At 52.1% G+C, this 15127-nt stretch overlaps 1 protein-coding gene across 2 annotated transcripts in view; it reads left to right on the top strand.

Moving 5' to 3' along the window:
- MAN1C1 (mannosidase alpha class 1C member 1) overlaps nt 1-14969 on the top strand; it is a 52554-nt gene extending 37585 nt beyond the window's left edge. The window contains exons 5-14 of one of the 2 annotated variants that reach the window (XM_085081305.1): nt 606-686; nt 2750-2844; nt 6031-6154; nt 7458-7551; nt 10302-10417; nt 10590-10809; nt 11178-11244; nt 12097-12269; nt 12796-12911; nt 13396-14969. In XM_085081305.1, coding sequence (XP_084937431.1) covers nt 606-686; nt 2750-2844; nt 6031-6154; nt 7458-7551; nt 10302-10417; nt 10590-10809; nt 11178-11244; nt 12097-12269; nt 12796-12872 — 1047 coding nt within the window. In that variant the 3' untranslated portion in view covers nt 12873-12911; nt 13396-14969. The remainder of the gene's footprint in view (nt 1-605; nt 687-2749; nt 2845-6030; nt 6155-7457; nt 7552-10301; nt 10418-10589; nt 10810-11177; nt 11245-12096; nt 12270-12795; nt 12912-13395) is intronic. The other variant, XM_085081304.1, reaches the window with a different exon arrangement.
- The last annotated feature ends 158 nt before the right edge of the window (nt 14970-15127 follow it).

The following is a 15127-nucleotide window of genomic DNA, read 5'->3' as shown; positions in this document are numbered from 1 at the left end:
TAGATTGATCTGTAAAGACAAGAGTGAATGCTATGGATTGATCCGGGGAGTCAGGGAGCACAGCACAGGGAGGCAAGGGGGAAATTAATTAAATATTGGCTCTGTCCAAGGAGCTCATAGTCCAGAAAGGCAGGACAGAGATTCCAGAAGCCACAAGCTCTGCTTGGAACTGGGTGCTCTGATGTGTCTCCAGCAATTCCACTCATCCTGAATGGCCTGGAGCTGTGCCAGGGGAGGGTTGGGTTGGATATCAGGAAAAGGTTCTTCATCCAGAGGGTGCTGGCACTGCCCAGGCTCCCCAGGGAATGGGCACAGCACTGCCAGGGGTGCCCAGGGTGGGATTGTTGGGCTGTCTGGGGGTTGGACTGATGATCCTGTGGGTCCTTCCAGCTCAGGATATTCTGTGGTGCTGTCATGCTGTGATCTGCCCTGCCTGGCTCAGGTGCTGCCAGCAGCTGATCAGTTTGGGTGTTTCTGTCCCCTCCAGGCTCCGCTGTCACCGCAGAGCAGAGAGCAGTGACATCCCCGAGCTGTGCTGAGGGCTCTGCACTCTTTTCCCTGTCCCTGTTCAGGCTCTGCTCTCAGCTGTGTCTCTGTCTTTGCAGAACGGGGAAGCCTCGCTGTTCGAGGTGAACATTCGCTACATCGGAGGACTTCTGGCCACCTACTACCTGACAGGAGAGGAGGTTTGTCCCACAGCCCTGCTGTCCCTCTCCTGTTCCCCTCAGAAATGAGCTCAGAGGGCTCTTCAGCAGCTTTCCTCCGAGCATCAGACTATCCCCCCAGAACAACAGGCTAAACCCATCGTTTTTGCAAATATGGAAATGCCACTAATGTTCCTTTAATTAAGCCTCGCATAATTACCTTGCACACACCGTGCATGGCTCATTTGCCAGAGATCTTTCCTCCTGTAGGCAATTCCAGCCAGACACGTTTGCAGTTGGACACATTGCTCCCCGGGGAAATGCCATTTGCAGGGATCTTTGTCTTTGCACTTGTTCCTCTCTCTTCCAAGTCGGGTGAGATTTCATCAAACATCATCTCAGCTCCTGCCTGGGGCTGGGGAGGGCAGCTGGTGAGGGGCAGGTGCTCCACACTGTGCTGAGCAGTCCCTCTGCAGCAGGAATTGCTGAGACAAAGTGCCCTGGGATACAGAGGAGGGTGGCAGACAGGGCAGGGTACCTGGAGCACCTGCTGGAAGTGTCCCTGCCCAGGGCAGGGGTTGGAATGAGGTGATCTTTAAGGTCCCTTCCAACCCAAACCATTCTGTCCTGCCAGCTCCTGTGACAGTGATGCACAGTGTCCCCTGGGTGTCACAGCCCTTCTGGTGGATGCTGCATCCCCTGGATAAAGCAGGAGGCTCCCATTTCCACTTCCCTGGCAGAGGCCAGGCCATAATGCCATAATCTGTTTTATAATGTGACTGGGCTGGAGTTTCACAGCTGGCTGTAGGGAGATGAAGAGATTATTCCTTTGCCCTGGGAGTGTTTGGTGAGCAGCAGCTTTGCTTCAGGGGGAGTTCTGTGAGGCCCTAAATGAGAGCTCAGCCTGGTGCTGCCCCACCACAGAGGGTGGGATTGCTCCTGCACAGGGACACCATTGATCCACGAGTCACAGGAGCAGCTCTGCTGCTTCAGTTGCATTTTAAATGAGTTCCAGGAATGACTTCTTTCTGTGGTTTCCCTCCAGGGAAAACTCTCAAAGACTCAGTGCCCCGGCTCAGAGTCTGTCTCAGTGACAACTTCAACAGGTTTCAGATCAACAGAGCAAAAAGGAACCACATTAAACCCTAGAACTCCAGCAGTGACCTCTTGAAGTCCAGTCAGCAGCTGGGGCAGTGGCTGTCACTTACCCAGTCACTGTCCCCAGGCTGAAAGGCAAAACTCAAGTCCCTATCTCTTGCTGTCCCTTCTGAACCAACCCCTGGTTCCTTGTGAGGTATCAAAGGTCTGCAAGCCCACAGGAGAGCTCAGGTTTCCTCAGTGCTGTATTTTTAGAGCAATAAATTCCTGCTTTCTGAGAGCCACCACGACAGGGCTAGAGGTAAAAGGCTTGTGCTTTATCTCCTAAGTCACTTAGAGGCTTCTCTTGATCAGGACTAATCTCTGCAGCGAAGATTAGTGCTTGTATCAGTTTGTCCCAAAATAATTGTGTGTGCTTGCTTTGTGCTGCAAGCCACCATAAGCTGTAATTTGACTGGAAAGCCCAAAACTGAGGCATTACAAATGGAAAAGGAGCAGCTTAGCCATGAAACCATGAATCCTTCTTGGCAAAGAGTTGCAAGGAGAAGATTGTTGGAAATCTTGGGTTTTACAGCAGATGACACGAGCTGGACCAAGCCCATGTTATAAATCTAACAGTGCTTCAGCCTAGAAAGATTTCTTCTGATTTTAACTCAGTCATTTCAGCTCCCTGTGTTCTCTGCCATGCTGGGAATGGGAAGAATTTGGAGATCTTTGGATCAGGTCAGATCCCTGGGTGCTGGGCTGTTGAGAGCTGCTCTGCTCCAGGCTGAGGCTTTGGCTGGGTGCTGGTTTAGTGCAGATTTTAGAGGACATGAAGAGACATGTCAGAGTTCAGTGAGTTCTAGTTCAGATTTCTTGTGCAGGGGAACCAAGGCACAGCACACCTGAAACTGAGAGTGCAGCACTTCCAGTGTTTTATAACAGAGTGCTTGAAAAAGGGGATTTGAAGGAATCCTGTGCGACTCGTTTCATCAAATATTTATCCTCTTCTCTCCTTTTAACAGGTGTTCAAGAGCAAAGCTCTGGAACTTGGAGAGAAACTTCTGCCAGCCTTTAACACCCCCACTGGAATCCCACGTGGAGTCATCAACCTGGGCAGGCAAGGCACACCTCCTTACAGGCATTGCCTTTAGTTCTGGGGGATTGGGAAGCACCAGGAGCAGCAGCAGGAATCTCAAGCAGATTCCTCGAGGTCATTCGTTTTGCCAGCTCAGCCCTTGGCAGACATTGCAGGTGACTCAGGTCAAACCAGCTGTGTTTTATTAATTTGGGGCTGTCCACGGTTTCTTGCTCTGCCTCCTGACAGGGCTCCCTGCTGCAAGAGCATTTCCCTCACTCTCATTTGCTTTGAAAGGTGATTTTGTAGTCTGCTCGTAGCGTGGATTTTTGCAGTGTGCCCAGCTAGATGTATGGGAATTTATCCAGGTTTGGAAAAACTGGGGAAGGGAGTGGATGGGACTGGCTGACAGTTTTGGTGCTGGAAAGGGGGGAGAATAGAGAACATCCCTCAGCCAGGTGTGTCCTTCTCAGAGCCCCAGCATTCAGGTGGGTGATGTTCTCATGGCCAGGGGAGGTTGAGGCAGCTCAGCTCAGTGAATACCTGCAGAAGGTCTGGCAGCAAATGGGCAGAGCTGGGGCTGAGGGCTGAGCTGCCCTCCTGCTTCTGGTGCTCCTGGCAGACAATTCCCTCCCAGCAAGGCAGGATTTGCTGGGTCTGCTGCCTCCAAACAAATCCCCCGGGTGGGAGCTGCGTGCAGAGAGAGGCAGAGCAAATGTGGGTTAACAAAGCCTTTCATCCTCACCTCTTGCGAAACTCGGAGCAGCAGCCGTGAAAGTCATTATTCAGCCCTCAGCCCAAATCTCCTCTTTGGCTCTGCAAAGCAAAAGACTTCCAAATATTTGGCTCCTGCTGCTGCGTTTCTCAAATATCACTGTCACCCCTCAGCTGTCTGATGTGCTCATGATCCCGAAAATTGGAGGCACCACCACCACTGTCATTGTCCTTTTCCACAGAGCACACATCCTGCTTCCTCTGCTCCTGATAAAGGCTCTGCATAGACTAACCTTTCACAGAAATGCCAAACCCTCCCCTGCCCTTTGTGAAGACAATTGCAACAGCCTCTGTCTGCCCAGACATTCCCAAAATGTTTTGCTGATGACCTTGAGTGAGAGCGAAGAAAATCAACATCCAGCCCAAATCCAGAACCCCCATAGCTGCCTGGAGCCCTGGCTTTGGGGCCATGAAACTGCTGGGAGGGCTGGAGGATCAGCTGATTTAGGGATGGAGGGAGCTGTGTGCACAGCCTGAAGTGCTGCAGGAGCACCATGAACAGCCAAAGGCTGTAAACCCAGAGGGGAAGGGAATTACTCAGTGTGGAAGTGAAGCAGAGGAGGGTGAGGCGAGGCTGTGAGACCAAGCTGACCCGAACATCAGCCCAGAAGAGTTTTGCAATGAGGAATTCTCTCTCCAATTCTGCTTTTGCAAGGATGTGCTAATTCCAGAGAGACCTCAGCGTCCCAAAAGGAGAGTCCTGCAGCATGTGTGGGCCTCTGTTGGTGGCAGCTTGGGGAGGGTGGGTTAAGAATGTCATTCAGAAATTTGAAACAAAAAAACCCTGGCATTGAGTCACTTCTGCACATCCATTTTTGAGGGCCCAAGCACAGACAGCCCCCCCAGCTCTTCCACAACCAGCTGGCTTTATCTCTTGCTGTCACCTTTTCCTCTGGTGTCCCCTCTCTGCTGCTGAGCTTCCTTGTGGCCTCCTGCTTTCCTCTGGCACTGTGTCCTATCTCCCACAGCCTTGTTTTCCATCCTGCTGCTCCAACTGCCACGCTGGCTGCCAGGGCCTGGAGTACTTTGTCTTCCCCAGCTGCTGCTCTGTGCTCTCTGTTCTGCTCTGTGATCTCTCTCCCTGTTCTTCCCATGCTGGATCTCTGCTTTCCTTCTCCCCTAAACCCTCTGCACCTCCAGATTTTTCCTCACCATCCTCTCCTGGCTTCTCTCCTGACTTGGCACTGGTTTTGCTGCTTTGGATCCCCATGAGGGAAGGCGATGATTCGACATTTCAGACCCACTTATCTGGGAGATAAAGAAGGTTCTGGGCATGTTCTTTTCCCTTGGAGGCCAAGGTCCTTTAAACAGTAGCTTCCTCTGAGCTGTTACAAAACAGAGCAGCTGTGAAGACCCAGTTTGTCCAGCCTGTAACGCTGAAAAAATGTTTTCCTGCCGGGGGTCACTGCAGGCTGCTCTTTAACCCTGCAGATGGGCTGTGTTTCCTGCAGACCCCTCTCCCTGAGCTGAGCTGTGCTGTCTGACCCCAGGCTCAGGCTCCCAGCAGCACATCCCCTGCCTGGCTGTGTTTTTTGGGAGGGCAGAGCCCCGGGTTGGGGCTGTGATGATCACTGTGACCCCTCAGAGCTGCTGTGACAACAAGCACAGCCCCACTTGGCTGCTGCAGCCCTGCTGAGCTGAGCTGAGCTGAGCTGAGCTGGCTGCAGCTCTGTTGGTGAGGCTGTTGCTGTTCCAGCCTCCCTCCAGTGCCGTAAATAAAGAAAAGGAATTGACTCTTCCCAGGTGTGAGAGCACCGAGGGCTCTTCAGCCTCCCCAGCAGCTCCAGGGTCAGCAGATGAGGGCAGTGGGACATCAATGCCACACTCACCTGGCCAGGACTTGCTGCCATCACCCCTGGGGTGTCCCTTGGAGCTGCACTCGATATTTCCATCCCAGAAGTGCTGCTGCAGCCTCTGACATTCTGCAGGGCAGGCTGAGCTTGGCAGTGACTGAGCAAATGGAAACAGTGGGAACATATTGCTTATCTAATGGCTCTCTTTGTCTGGAGGCAAACAAACAGCTCGGGACCTGCGATGCTTTTCCGTGCATCACAGCGAGGGAAACTTCGCTTTTTTCCCTTTCGTTCTCAGAAGGATCATTAGTTTTAACCTCCTGTAAACAACAAGCCCTTGTCCTCTCCCAGCCAAGCTTCCCGGCGCCACCTAGTGTCACCCCTACCCTGGAGAGCTGTCACCTCCCCGGGATTAACTGCCACGGGATGGAAAATTGGAGCCACAACACTTCTGGGATGGCTCAGCCACACTGCCCTGGGCCAGCAGCTGCTGGGGCTGCTTTGGGACCAAATCCTTATACACAGCCCTATATCCCTGGGGACATTGTCCTGTCTGGAGGGTCCCAGAGAGACCCAGAGCTGGGGGGCACCAGGAGGAACTGCACCCCGGGCTCTGGCTGTGTTTTCCTGGCACTGAAGGCTCCTTTTCCTCTCCTTGCAGTGGCATGAGCTGGAGCTGGGGCTGGGCATCCGCTGGGAGCAGCATCTTGGCAGAATTTGGGACTTTGCACTTGGAATTCCTGCACCTCTCCGCGCTCTCTGGCAACCCAGTGTTTGCAGAAAAGGCAAGTAACCCCCAGCCTGGGCTTCACTGCATTGGCCTCTGCATCCTCCTGGGGTGTTTTTCCCAGTGTGGGTGAAGTTGTGTGAATTTAATAATAATGACAAACTGCTCCGAGGGAGGGGGAAGCCAAGGAAAGGCCAGGAAAGGGAGCAGTGCTCTGGGAAGGAAATGTGTGAAGGAAATAAAGGGAATAAGGGAGGGGAGAGATGAGAAAACTGGAGATGCACTGCTGAAAACCAGAATTACATCCTCATTCTGGGTTCAAACCGTGGCATTTCGAGCCAGGGTCAAACCTCTGTCTCCAGCCTAATAGATTTTCCCTTTCTCCTCCTAAGCCCACGGAGGGAAAAGGGCAAAACCTTTTTAATGGACTCTGCTGGGCTGATGTGTGCACAGAAAATGGATCACATCATCCTGACACCCTCAGACAGGGAAAATGTGGGATGCTGTGGACTCTAACAGCCCATCCTGTGGGAAATTACTGCAGAGGAGCAGATCATCTCATTAGCTCCCAGCTTGGGACTTGGGTGATTTTAGCAGGAATTAAAGTCCATCTGTGTCTTTTATTCAAACCTGTCATTAATATGCCAAGCTCCTAAATTCCAGTAAATATTATGGAGCCTGACAACTTCCTTGGAAGCACCAGCTTAAGCCTGTAGCCAGCTTTTGGCGTGCAAATTGTCTGATTTTGTAAAAGGTTTAGAGTGAATTAGCTGCTCTGTAAGTTATAATAGAATATTTATGCTGCATGGAGTTTAACTGGGTCCCTTAAGGGAAAGGCCTATTGGATTTAATGGGGGTGAAACCAAGGGAGGCTTTAGAGAGTTAAGTACTGCCTGTTCTGGGGTATTAAAGGAACTGTCTGGTGTTGAAATTAAAGGCCCCAATTCATCATGGGAAGTGACCACACGGTGAATTTAAGTGCTGTGTGAGTCACTCATCCCTGCCACTCCTTTCCCTTTGGATCATGGAAAAAACCACCCTGGGAATCTCTCATATCTCACATCTCCACCCAGATCCCCAGTGATGGAATCAGATTTGGGTTTGGAAGGACCTCAAAGCTCATCCCATCTCCCTGCCATGGGCAGGGACATTTCCACTGTCCCAGGCTGCTCCAAGCCCTGTCCAGCCTGGCCTTGGACACTTCAGGGATCCAGGAGCAGCCACAGCTTCCCTGGGCATTCCACCCCAGGGCCTCACACCCTCCCAGGGAACAATTCCTTCCCAAATCCCATGTTACCCTGACCTGCTGCACCTAAGGCCAGCAGAGCACTAACCCCAGCCTTGTCTCTCCTCTCCCACAGGTGATGAACATCCGCAGAGTCCTCAACAGGGTGGAGAAGCCTCAGGGCCTTTATCCCAACTTCCTGAGCCCGGTGACAGGGAGCTGGGTGCAGCGTAGGTGTCACCTGCCTTCCCTCCTGCCTGCAGCTTTCCAGCCTTCCATCCTGCCTGGGGAAGCAGCAGCAGCAGTGTCAGAGCAGCCAGCCAGGCAGTGCCTTGTCAGGCAGGGTGTTGTACATGAGATGAGATAACAGAGAGTGCAGTCATTGTGCATTTATCCCATCAGCTGAGTGTGTCACCCCCAGAGAGGGAGAGAGCCTTCCCTGCACTCAGGAGGGTCATGGCATGTGGTTCAGCACACAGGGATTAGGAATCAGCAAAGCCCTCAGGGTCCTGCAGTCAGCACAGAACCCATGGAACTGCAGGGAAGCACAGGGAGATTCACCTCCAGAGTGGCTGCAGCAAGTGAGGAACTACCTGGAGAGGAATCTTGGATCCCCCTTAGATCCAGGGATGAATTCTCCTGTGTGCATTCATGTTCCTGTTACCATGGTGCCTCTGCAGAGAGTGATTTGGGAAGGAAGGATGAGATAAGAATGTTTTCTTCTCTCCTGTTGGGAACTCAGCACTGGAGATGTGGCATGAGGGAGACACTGCTCTGGTGTGAAAGGGGAGCAATAATCAGGGAAGGTCTTGGAGAGAGCAGGGAAATTCTGGAAGCAGAGCAGCCAGGGAAAGGTTCCTCACACAGCCTGTTCCTCAGTCAGAGGGGAGACAGACTGTGCCTCTCCTCTTGGCCCCTCAGGGGCAGAACTTTGCCCTGTGGTAGGAACAGGAGATGTCCCTTCTGCAGTGTGCCCTGATCTCTGACCTCCCCTGGCTGCTCTGCTATTGATCTGCTTGCTTTGGCTGCTGGAGTTGATGTTCTTTGTCAAAGCAAAGTCTCTTTGAGCAGAAGTTGGTTTGAAGCTGGCAGTGGATCCCATTTATTATTTCAGCAGGTCACTCCTGCCTTGCATTCCCTGCTGTCCCTGAGTCTCACTGCACTGTTGGCTCACCTGGATCACTCCAGACCTTTCCCACTGCTGCTTTCACAGCTCTGGTGACAACAGGCAGTTGTTAGTGGCCTCTTGGTGCTTTCCAGAGCACATGAAAAGCAGCTTCTGATTCCTGGTGTTGGGACAGGCAGATTCCTGCCAAAGGCCTGGAGATTTCCTGTCTGTGTGGCTCACAGACTTTCACAGGCTGTTCATGGCAGATGCTCAGGATGTGACCTTGGGATCTCCACCTTCCAGGGAGGGAGAAGAGTGATCAGCCCCTTCTGCATTTCCAGAGCTGCTGGGGAGAAATAGATGAGGACCAGAGCAGGGAGGCATCTGCAGCCTGCTCCCTGGAGCTGCCAGGCTCTCATTTTCTCTCTCGCCATTAAAGCTCTTTGCAGGAAGCTGTTTTCCTTGAAATTGCTGTGATTTTCTTAAAAGGTGTATCTTTGACCTGGCTGAATGAGCAGATCTTGTAAATGAAGAGGCTGTGCTGCACCTCTGAGAGTGCAGTTGTTACCTCTGGAAAATGAAAGCCCAATCCCCTGCTGAAGGCTGGGATTTGTTTATGCAGAGTGCCTGGGAGGCAAACGCTGCCAGGGCTGCTGCCATATGGAAAGCAATTATGTACCAGAGCTGCAGCTTTGGTGATTTTATGAATGACACACTTAGGATCACAGAGCTGCTCTTTAAAGGCAGCCAGTGTTTGCAAATATCTGCCCTCTTCCCTCGCACGGCAGCCGCGTGTTTAATCCCATTGTTTTGCTATGGATTACTCCGTGGATCAGTGGACACAGTGTGTCAGGGATGTTTGCTCTTCAGGTCAGCAGAATGCATGGCTGGTGGTTTGTGCTGCTGGGAGGATTTAGCATTTGGAATAAGCCTCTGTGCACGGGGAAACAAAAATCTGAGCAGCTCTGAACACCTGCTGCATGTGCTTGGCTGGGCAGTGAGGATGGTGCAGAGCCAGGGGTGGACACTGTTAATTAACAGGCAAGGCTCAGGCCAGGGAGGGTGATTTGTCTTGCTCTCCTAAAAATGGGAGTGCTTGAGTGCTTTAAAGAGTGAGAACACTGCTCTTCCCCCCGTGGTGGAGTGTGAAGCTGTAAATCCATCCAGCAGCTCCCCCAGGCACAAACCTGCAGCTGTCAGGCCCATTTCACACTGCAATTGCTCAGCTCCGTCCTGGAAGGTCAGAGCAGGGGGTGCTCTGAGCACACAGCCTTGGCAATTTGATTTCTGCAGAGGAAAACATTCAGTGCACATCCTTGTACCTGACTTTATCATTTTAATATGCCAGCAGCCCCCAGCCTTCCCCAGGGCTCAGAGTCCCTCCGTGAGCCAGGAATACAAATGGCTCAACGCAAAAGTGTCTCCAGCAGCCCCTTGCTGGCAGCTCTGTGGGATCCAACACCTCTTCTTCCTTTCCTGAGGCAGAGAGACAGCTCCCCGGGGCTCCATCTGCATGAAAATCCATCAATACCCACCACTGCTGTTGGTTTATGAGGGTGGGATTTATGATGATGGCTCCATAAACAGGAAGCATCTTCACGTTGCAGTATAAATAACTTGTAAAATAAGGCCTCTGAATGGTTCTGGTAAGGGATACTAATGCTCTGGAAAATGACAGAACATTTTTCTTCTGATTGCACTTTCCACCTTTCTTCCTTTCTAAAAAGCAATGCTGCAAGCTCTCCCCAGGAAGCTGGGAAGAGGAAGGAGAGAACAAGGGCATTAAATAGGACGTGATTGTTTCCCCTTTGTAAAGCAGCTGCTCATTGTATATCATGAACCTGAAGTTCTTTTCTGGCTTTCCCACCACAGACCACGTCTCCATCGGGGGCCTCGGGGACAGCTTTTATGAATATCTCATCAAATCCTGGCTGATGTCAGACAAGAAAGACTCTGAAGCTAAAAAGATGTACGACGATGCCTTGGAGGTGAGGAAGGAGCAAGGTGCTGCCCTGTGCTTTTGGGGGGACATTGTTCATGGGAAGATTTCAGATCTTCAGAATGAGTCTTTGGATTTCCTTGCTACTCACTCCTGTCCACTAAGTGACACTGAGAAAGTCTTATTTATTGAAATCCTGATTTTTTTTTTAATCCCCTTAGGCAATAGAAAAGCATTTGGTGAAGAAATCTGCAGGAGGCTTGACCTACATCGCTGAGTGGAGGGGAGGCATCCTGGATCACAAGATGGGCCACCTGGCCTGCTTCTCTGGGGGCATGATAGCCCTGGGGGCTGAGCACGCTGGGGAGGACAGGAGGCAGAGGCACATGGAGCTGGCTGCAGAGATCACCAACACGTGCCACGAGTCCTACGCACGCTCAGGTACCCTGGGGTGACCATTCCTGCCTCCCCCTGCCACAGGGCTCCACTTGGAGCCTCTTCTTCCACATCCCTGTGCAGCCAGGAGGGGAGGATTAGCAGGGATTGATTGCAGAGTGTCCCACTATGGAGCAGAGCAGCTGAGAAGCCCAGCAGGGCAAGGCTGGAGACCTGCAGCTGCTGGTGGGAAGCAGGAAAATGAATTTACTGAGCATGTCCCAGCTGCCTGAGAGAGTCTTTGCATTTCACAAGCTCAAGACAATTTCTTTCACCACTCAGAGCTTTGGGAAAGCAGTGAGTGGAGGTCAGGGAGGGACTGGGCTGTTCTCTGCCTGCAGGAGCTGCTTTGGACACCACTCCTCTCTTTGTAGGCATCTCTGCAGCTCCTTGGAGGCTGCAGGCAGCTGAGGCAGCTCTGCAGGACCTTGTCATGCACAGGTCTGTCCACAACTGCACCCAAGGATTGTTCCACACCTTCCCCACACCAGCCAGCCCGGATTGGCAGCCGTGCCCAGCATGTTTGCCCAATAAACTTCTTGCTAACTTGAAATGATGTTTGCAAATAACTCTTTTTCCCCTCCTCCAGCACTTACAGAACTAAACCAAGCCATGTGAACTAACAGCCCTGTGGTTGTGAGTGCCTGGAGCCAATGTTCACCTTCAGCAGCACCCAGCAGCACAGAGGGGCTGCAGAGAGGGGCTGGCATGGCTCCACAGCTCTGCAGACACAGCAGGGCCCAGGGAAGGTGTGCAAGGAATTCCAGAGAGAAAATGGCTCCCTGAAACACAGCCCAGGGGTAGACACAGCCAGAGAAACCTTGTGGCATCATCACAGAATTGTGGAGAGGTTTGGCCTGGAAGGGACCTTAAATCCCATCCCATTCCACTCTCCATGGCAGGGACATTTCCACTGTCCCAGGTTGCTCCAAGCCCTGTCCAGCCTGGATTTGGACACTTCAGGGATCCAGGGGCAGCCACAGCTTCTCTGGACAACCTCATAAATTTTTTCCAGCAGGGAGAGGGTCAGGGTTGAAAGCAGAGCTCTGGGTGCTGGAGAGTCCTTGCAGAGATTGGGATTTTTAACCAAAGACCAACATACTCCTGATGTTTTGTTTATCAAACACCAGCACAGCTGGCTAAGCCTTTCCCATCACCCTGACACCTCTCCAAAGAGGCTGCAGAAGAGAAGGCTCACTGACCTCACAGTTAAACACCTCCTGAGCAGCACAGAAGCAGCTGGCAGTGTCTGTGCTGTTCCCTGGCAGTGAGCAGCGCTGTGTTTCTCTGCAGACACCAAGCTGGGTCCCGAGGCGTTCCGTTTCGACGCGGGCAGCGAGGCCATGGCCACCCGGCTCAGCGAGCGCTACTACATCCTGCGGCCCGAGGTGGTGGAGAGCTACATGTACCTCTGGAGGCTCACCCACGACCCCAAGTACAGGCACTGGGGCTGGGAGGTGGTCAAGGTAAGGATGGACAGGGCACAGAGTTCGGCAGGCTGATGGATTGCTACAGAAATCTTCCCTGCGGTCGGTGAAAGGATTATTTAAGTTGTGTTGCAGGCACTGAGATACATCAGAAATGGTCAGGGGCAGGATGGATGGGGCTCTGAGCAGTTTGGTCTAGAGGAAGGTGACCCTGTGGTGATTTTTCAGGTTCCTTTCAACCCAAACTGTCCTCAAACCCACGAGTAATGGGGCAGGAATACACAAAGTACCTCAGTTTTGGGTTATCTCCACTGTGGATGTTTTCTTCTCCCTTCTGGGCTGCACTGCCATCAGGCAAGCAGCCAGCTTGGGTGTTTCCCTTGCTGTTCCATCAGAGCCAGCCTGATTCCCAGAGCCTGGAGTAACCCCACACTCCTCAGAGAGGGACCCGGGCTGCAGGGAACCTGGAATTGGATCTGTAACACTGATCTGGAATGCAGCTGGTGGTGATGGATGGGTTACCCCACAGTGCTGGCTCTTGCTGAGGGTTCTTCTCCTCCCCCAGGCCCTGGAGAAGCACTGCAGAGTGGAGTCTGGGTTCTCTGGCATCCGAGATGTTTACACCACCACCCCCACCCATGACAACATGCAGCAGAGCTTCTTCCTTGCAGAGACTCTCAAGTAAGTCTGGGGTCACTGGGGCCTTCCAGGGCAGGAGAATTCTGCAGCATCTGCTTTGTAAGGCTCAGATAATAGGGGGAAGTCTTCTCCTCCAGTGGGAGGTGTCTCTGCCCAGGGCAGGGGCTGGAATGAGAGGAGCTTTAAGGATCTTTCCAACCCAACCCATTCTGTGGGGGAAACTGGGCAAGGCAGTGAGTGCTGCAAAGCTTTGGGAGTTTCCTGCTGCAGAACTGCTGGCACTGGCTCTGAGGTCCTGCTCAGCTGCAAAGCTTTGGGAGTTTCCTGCTGCAGAACCACTGCTGGCACTGGCTCTGAGGTCCTGCTCAGCTGCTGGCTTTGAAGGACTCTGCTGTGACTTCGAGCTGTCTTGGGTGGGAAGGGTGGGGATTTCTAATGAACAGGAGTGTGTCAGCACATCACATCCTGCTGCCTGGAGTCCTCCTGAGCATCCTGTAACCCTCTGTGTCCCTCTGTGTGGCTCCAGGTACCTCTATCTTCTGTTCTGTGAAGATGACGTGCTGTCCCTGGAGGATTGGGTGTTCAACACTGAGGCTCACCCCCTGCCCATCAACCACACGGACTTTAAAGCAGCAGTGCAGCCCTGAGGCCTCTGCCCAGCTCCTGCTCCCCAGCCCGGGCAGACTCTGCTTTTCCTTTCCATAAAGGAATTCCTGTTGTTCCTGAAATGGTATTTTGGGGCACTAGTCCAATTCCGGACAGTATTTTCTTGGGAAGATGAACCATGACTAAGCACCTTCTTTTCCTCTGTGAGGAGCTCTGTTAGGCTGATGATGAGATGTTTATTCTGGGCCATACTGTACACAGTTCATAGACATTCCTTTATACAGAGAATTTATATGAAATCCACAGATTTTGCTTTATAGTGGCCAAAGGACTGGAAGTTTGCCATAAAATAGACTTTACACACACCCACACACACCCTCCTCTCCTTTTTCTGTTTCATTTCTGCCTTTTGTATGCTCTTGGATTTATCACCTTTCCAGTGAACAGTTTTCAGTATTCTGTGCTTTCTGGGCTTTGGGGCTCTTCAGGAGAACAAGGAAGGGGATTGTCCTTCCCTGGACAAGTGTGGGAGAGCAGCTGGAATGCTGGGGTTGGAAGAGGAGCCAGCTGACAGCTCAGATTGAGCAGAGGACAGGGAAAGGTGATGTTTTAGTGGGAAAATAAGAGCCAGGAGCAGCCTCAGGTTGGAATTTGCAGCCCTGCTCCTCATGGGGGACTGGAACCACCCTGATCCCTGCTGGAAGGATAACTCAGCAGGACAGGAGCAATCCAGGAGGCTGCTGGAGTGGATTGGTGATCATTCCTCCTCCGAGGGACACAGGAGCCAACAGAGGAGCTCCCCTGAAGATCCAAGGAGGCTCTGGCTGCAGTGACCATGAGATGGTGAGTTCAGGATGCTGAGGGCAGGAGGGAGGGGGAAAAGCTCAGCTCTGGGCTTCAGCAGAGCAGACTTGGACCTCTGCAAAGATCTTTCCTGTGGGGAAAGGCTGAGGATCTTGGACTGCCCAGTCTGGGAAGAGAAAGCTCAGGGGGAACCTGGAGGGTGTGGAGAGGAGCTAGGGGAGCTCAGGGACAGCTCAGAGGTGTTGGGCACATACTGAGACACAGGAGGGGCACTCAGAACAGCAGGAAACACTTTTTTTTTACCCTGCTGTGGAGTCTCCATCCTTGGAGAGCTTCAGGAGCTGCCTGGACACAGCCCTGGGGCCCAGGAGGCTCTGCCTGGGCAGGGTTGGGGCAGGAGGACCCCAGAGGTCACCTCCAGCCTCAGCCACTCTGTGACTCTGTGGTGTCAAACTTGTAACTAAACCAAAACTTGTCTGCAAAATCCTTGCTCCTGATGTATTTTTATATACTTTTTTCCCCGTGCTCTTTAAAAACACATTTACCACCCATCACATCTCATTTCGCTTTCCTTTATCGTTTTTTGTGTTTTTCTACTTTTATTTGGAACTTAATGTTATGAGTCACTTGTAATAATTTTACTGCTGTAATAGATCTGTGAAACAGAATAAAAGTCTTGTAAAATAAAAAGCCTGTTGGGGTTGATCCTGTAAAAGACCAGTTACTCCATGCTTGGAATGAGACAATGCTGGTGGATTTAAAAAGTTTTGCACAGTAGAAGTTGATTTTTAGAGGAATCCAGGCAGTGTTTGGACAGGACTTCCCAGCTCTCCTAAACTGCTGGATCT

Source organism: Lichenostomus cassidix, chromosome 23, assembly GCF_008360975.1.
Source record: "Lichenostomus cassidix isolate B80296 chromosome 23, HeHo_3.0, whole genome shotgun sequence".
NCBI lineage: Eukaryota > Metazoa > Chordata > Aves > Passeriformes > Meliphagidae > Lichenostomus > Lichenostomus cassidix.
The sequence above is the reverse complement of the archived record's forward strand: the minus strand, read 5'-3'. Positions and strand labels throughout refer to the sequence as shown.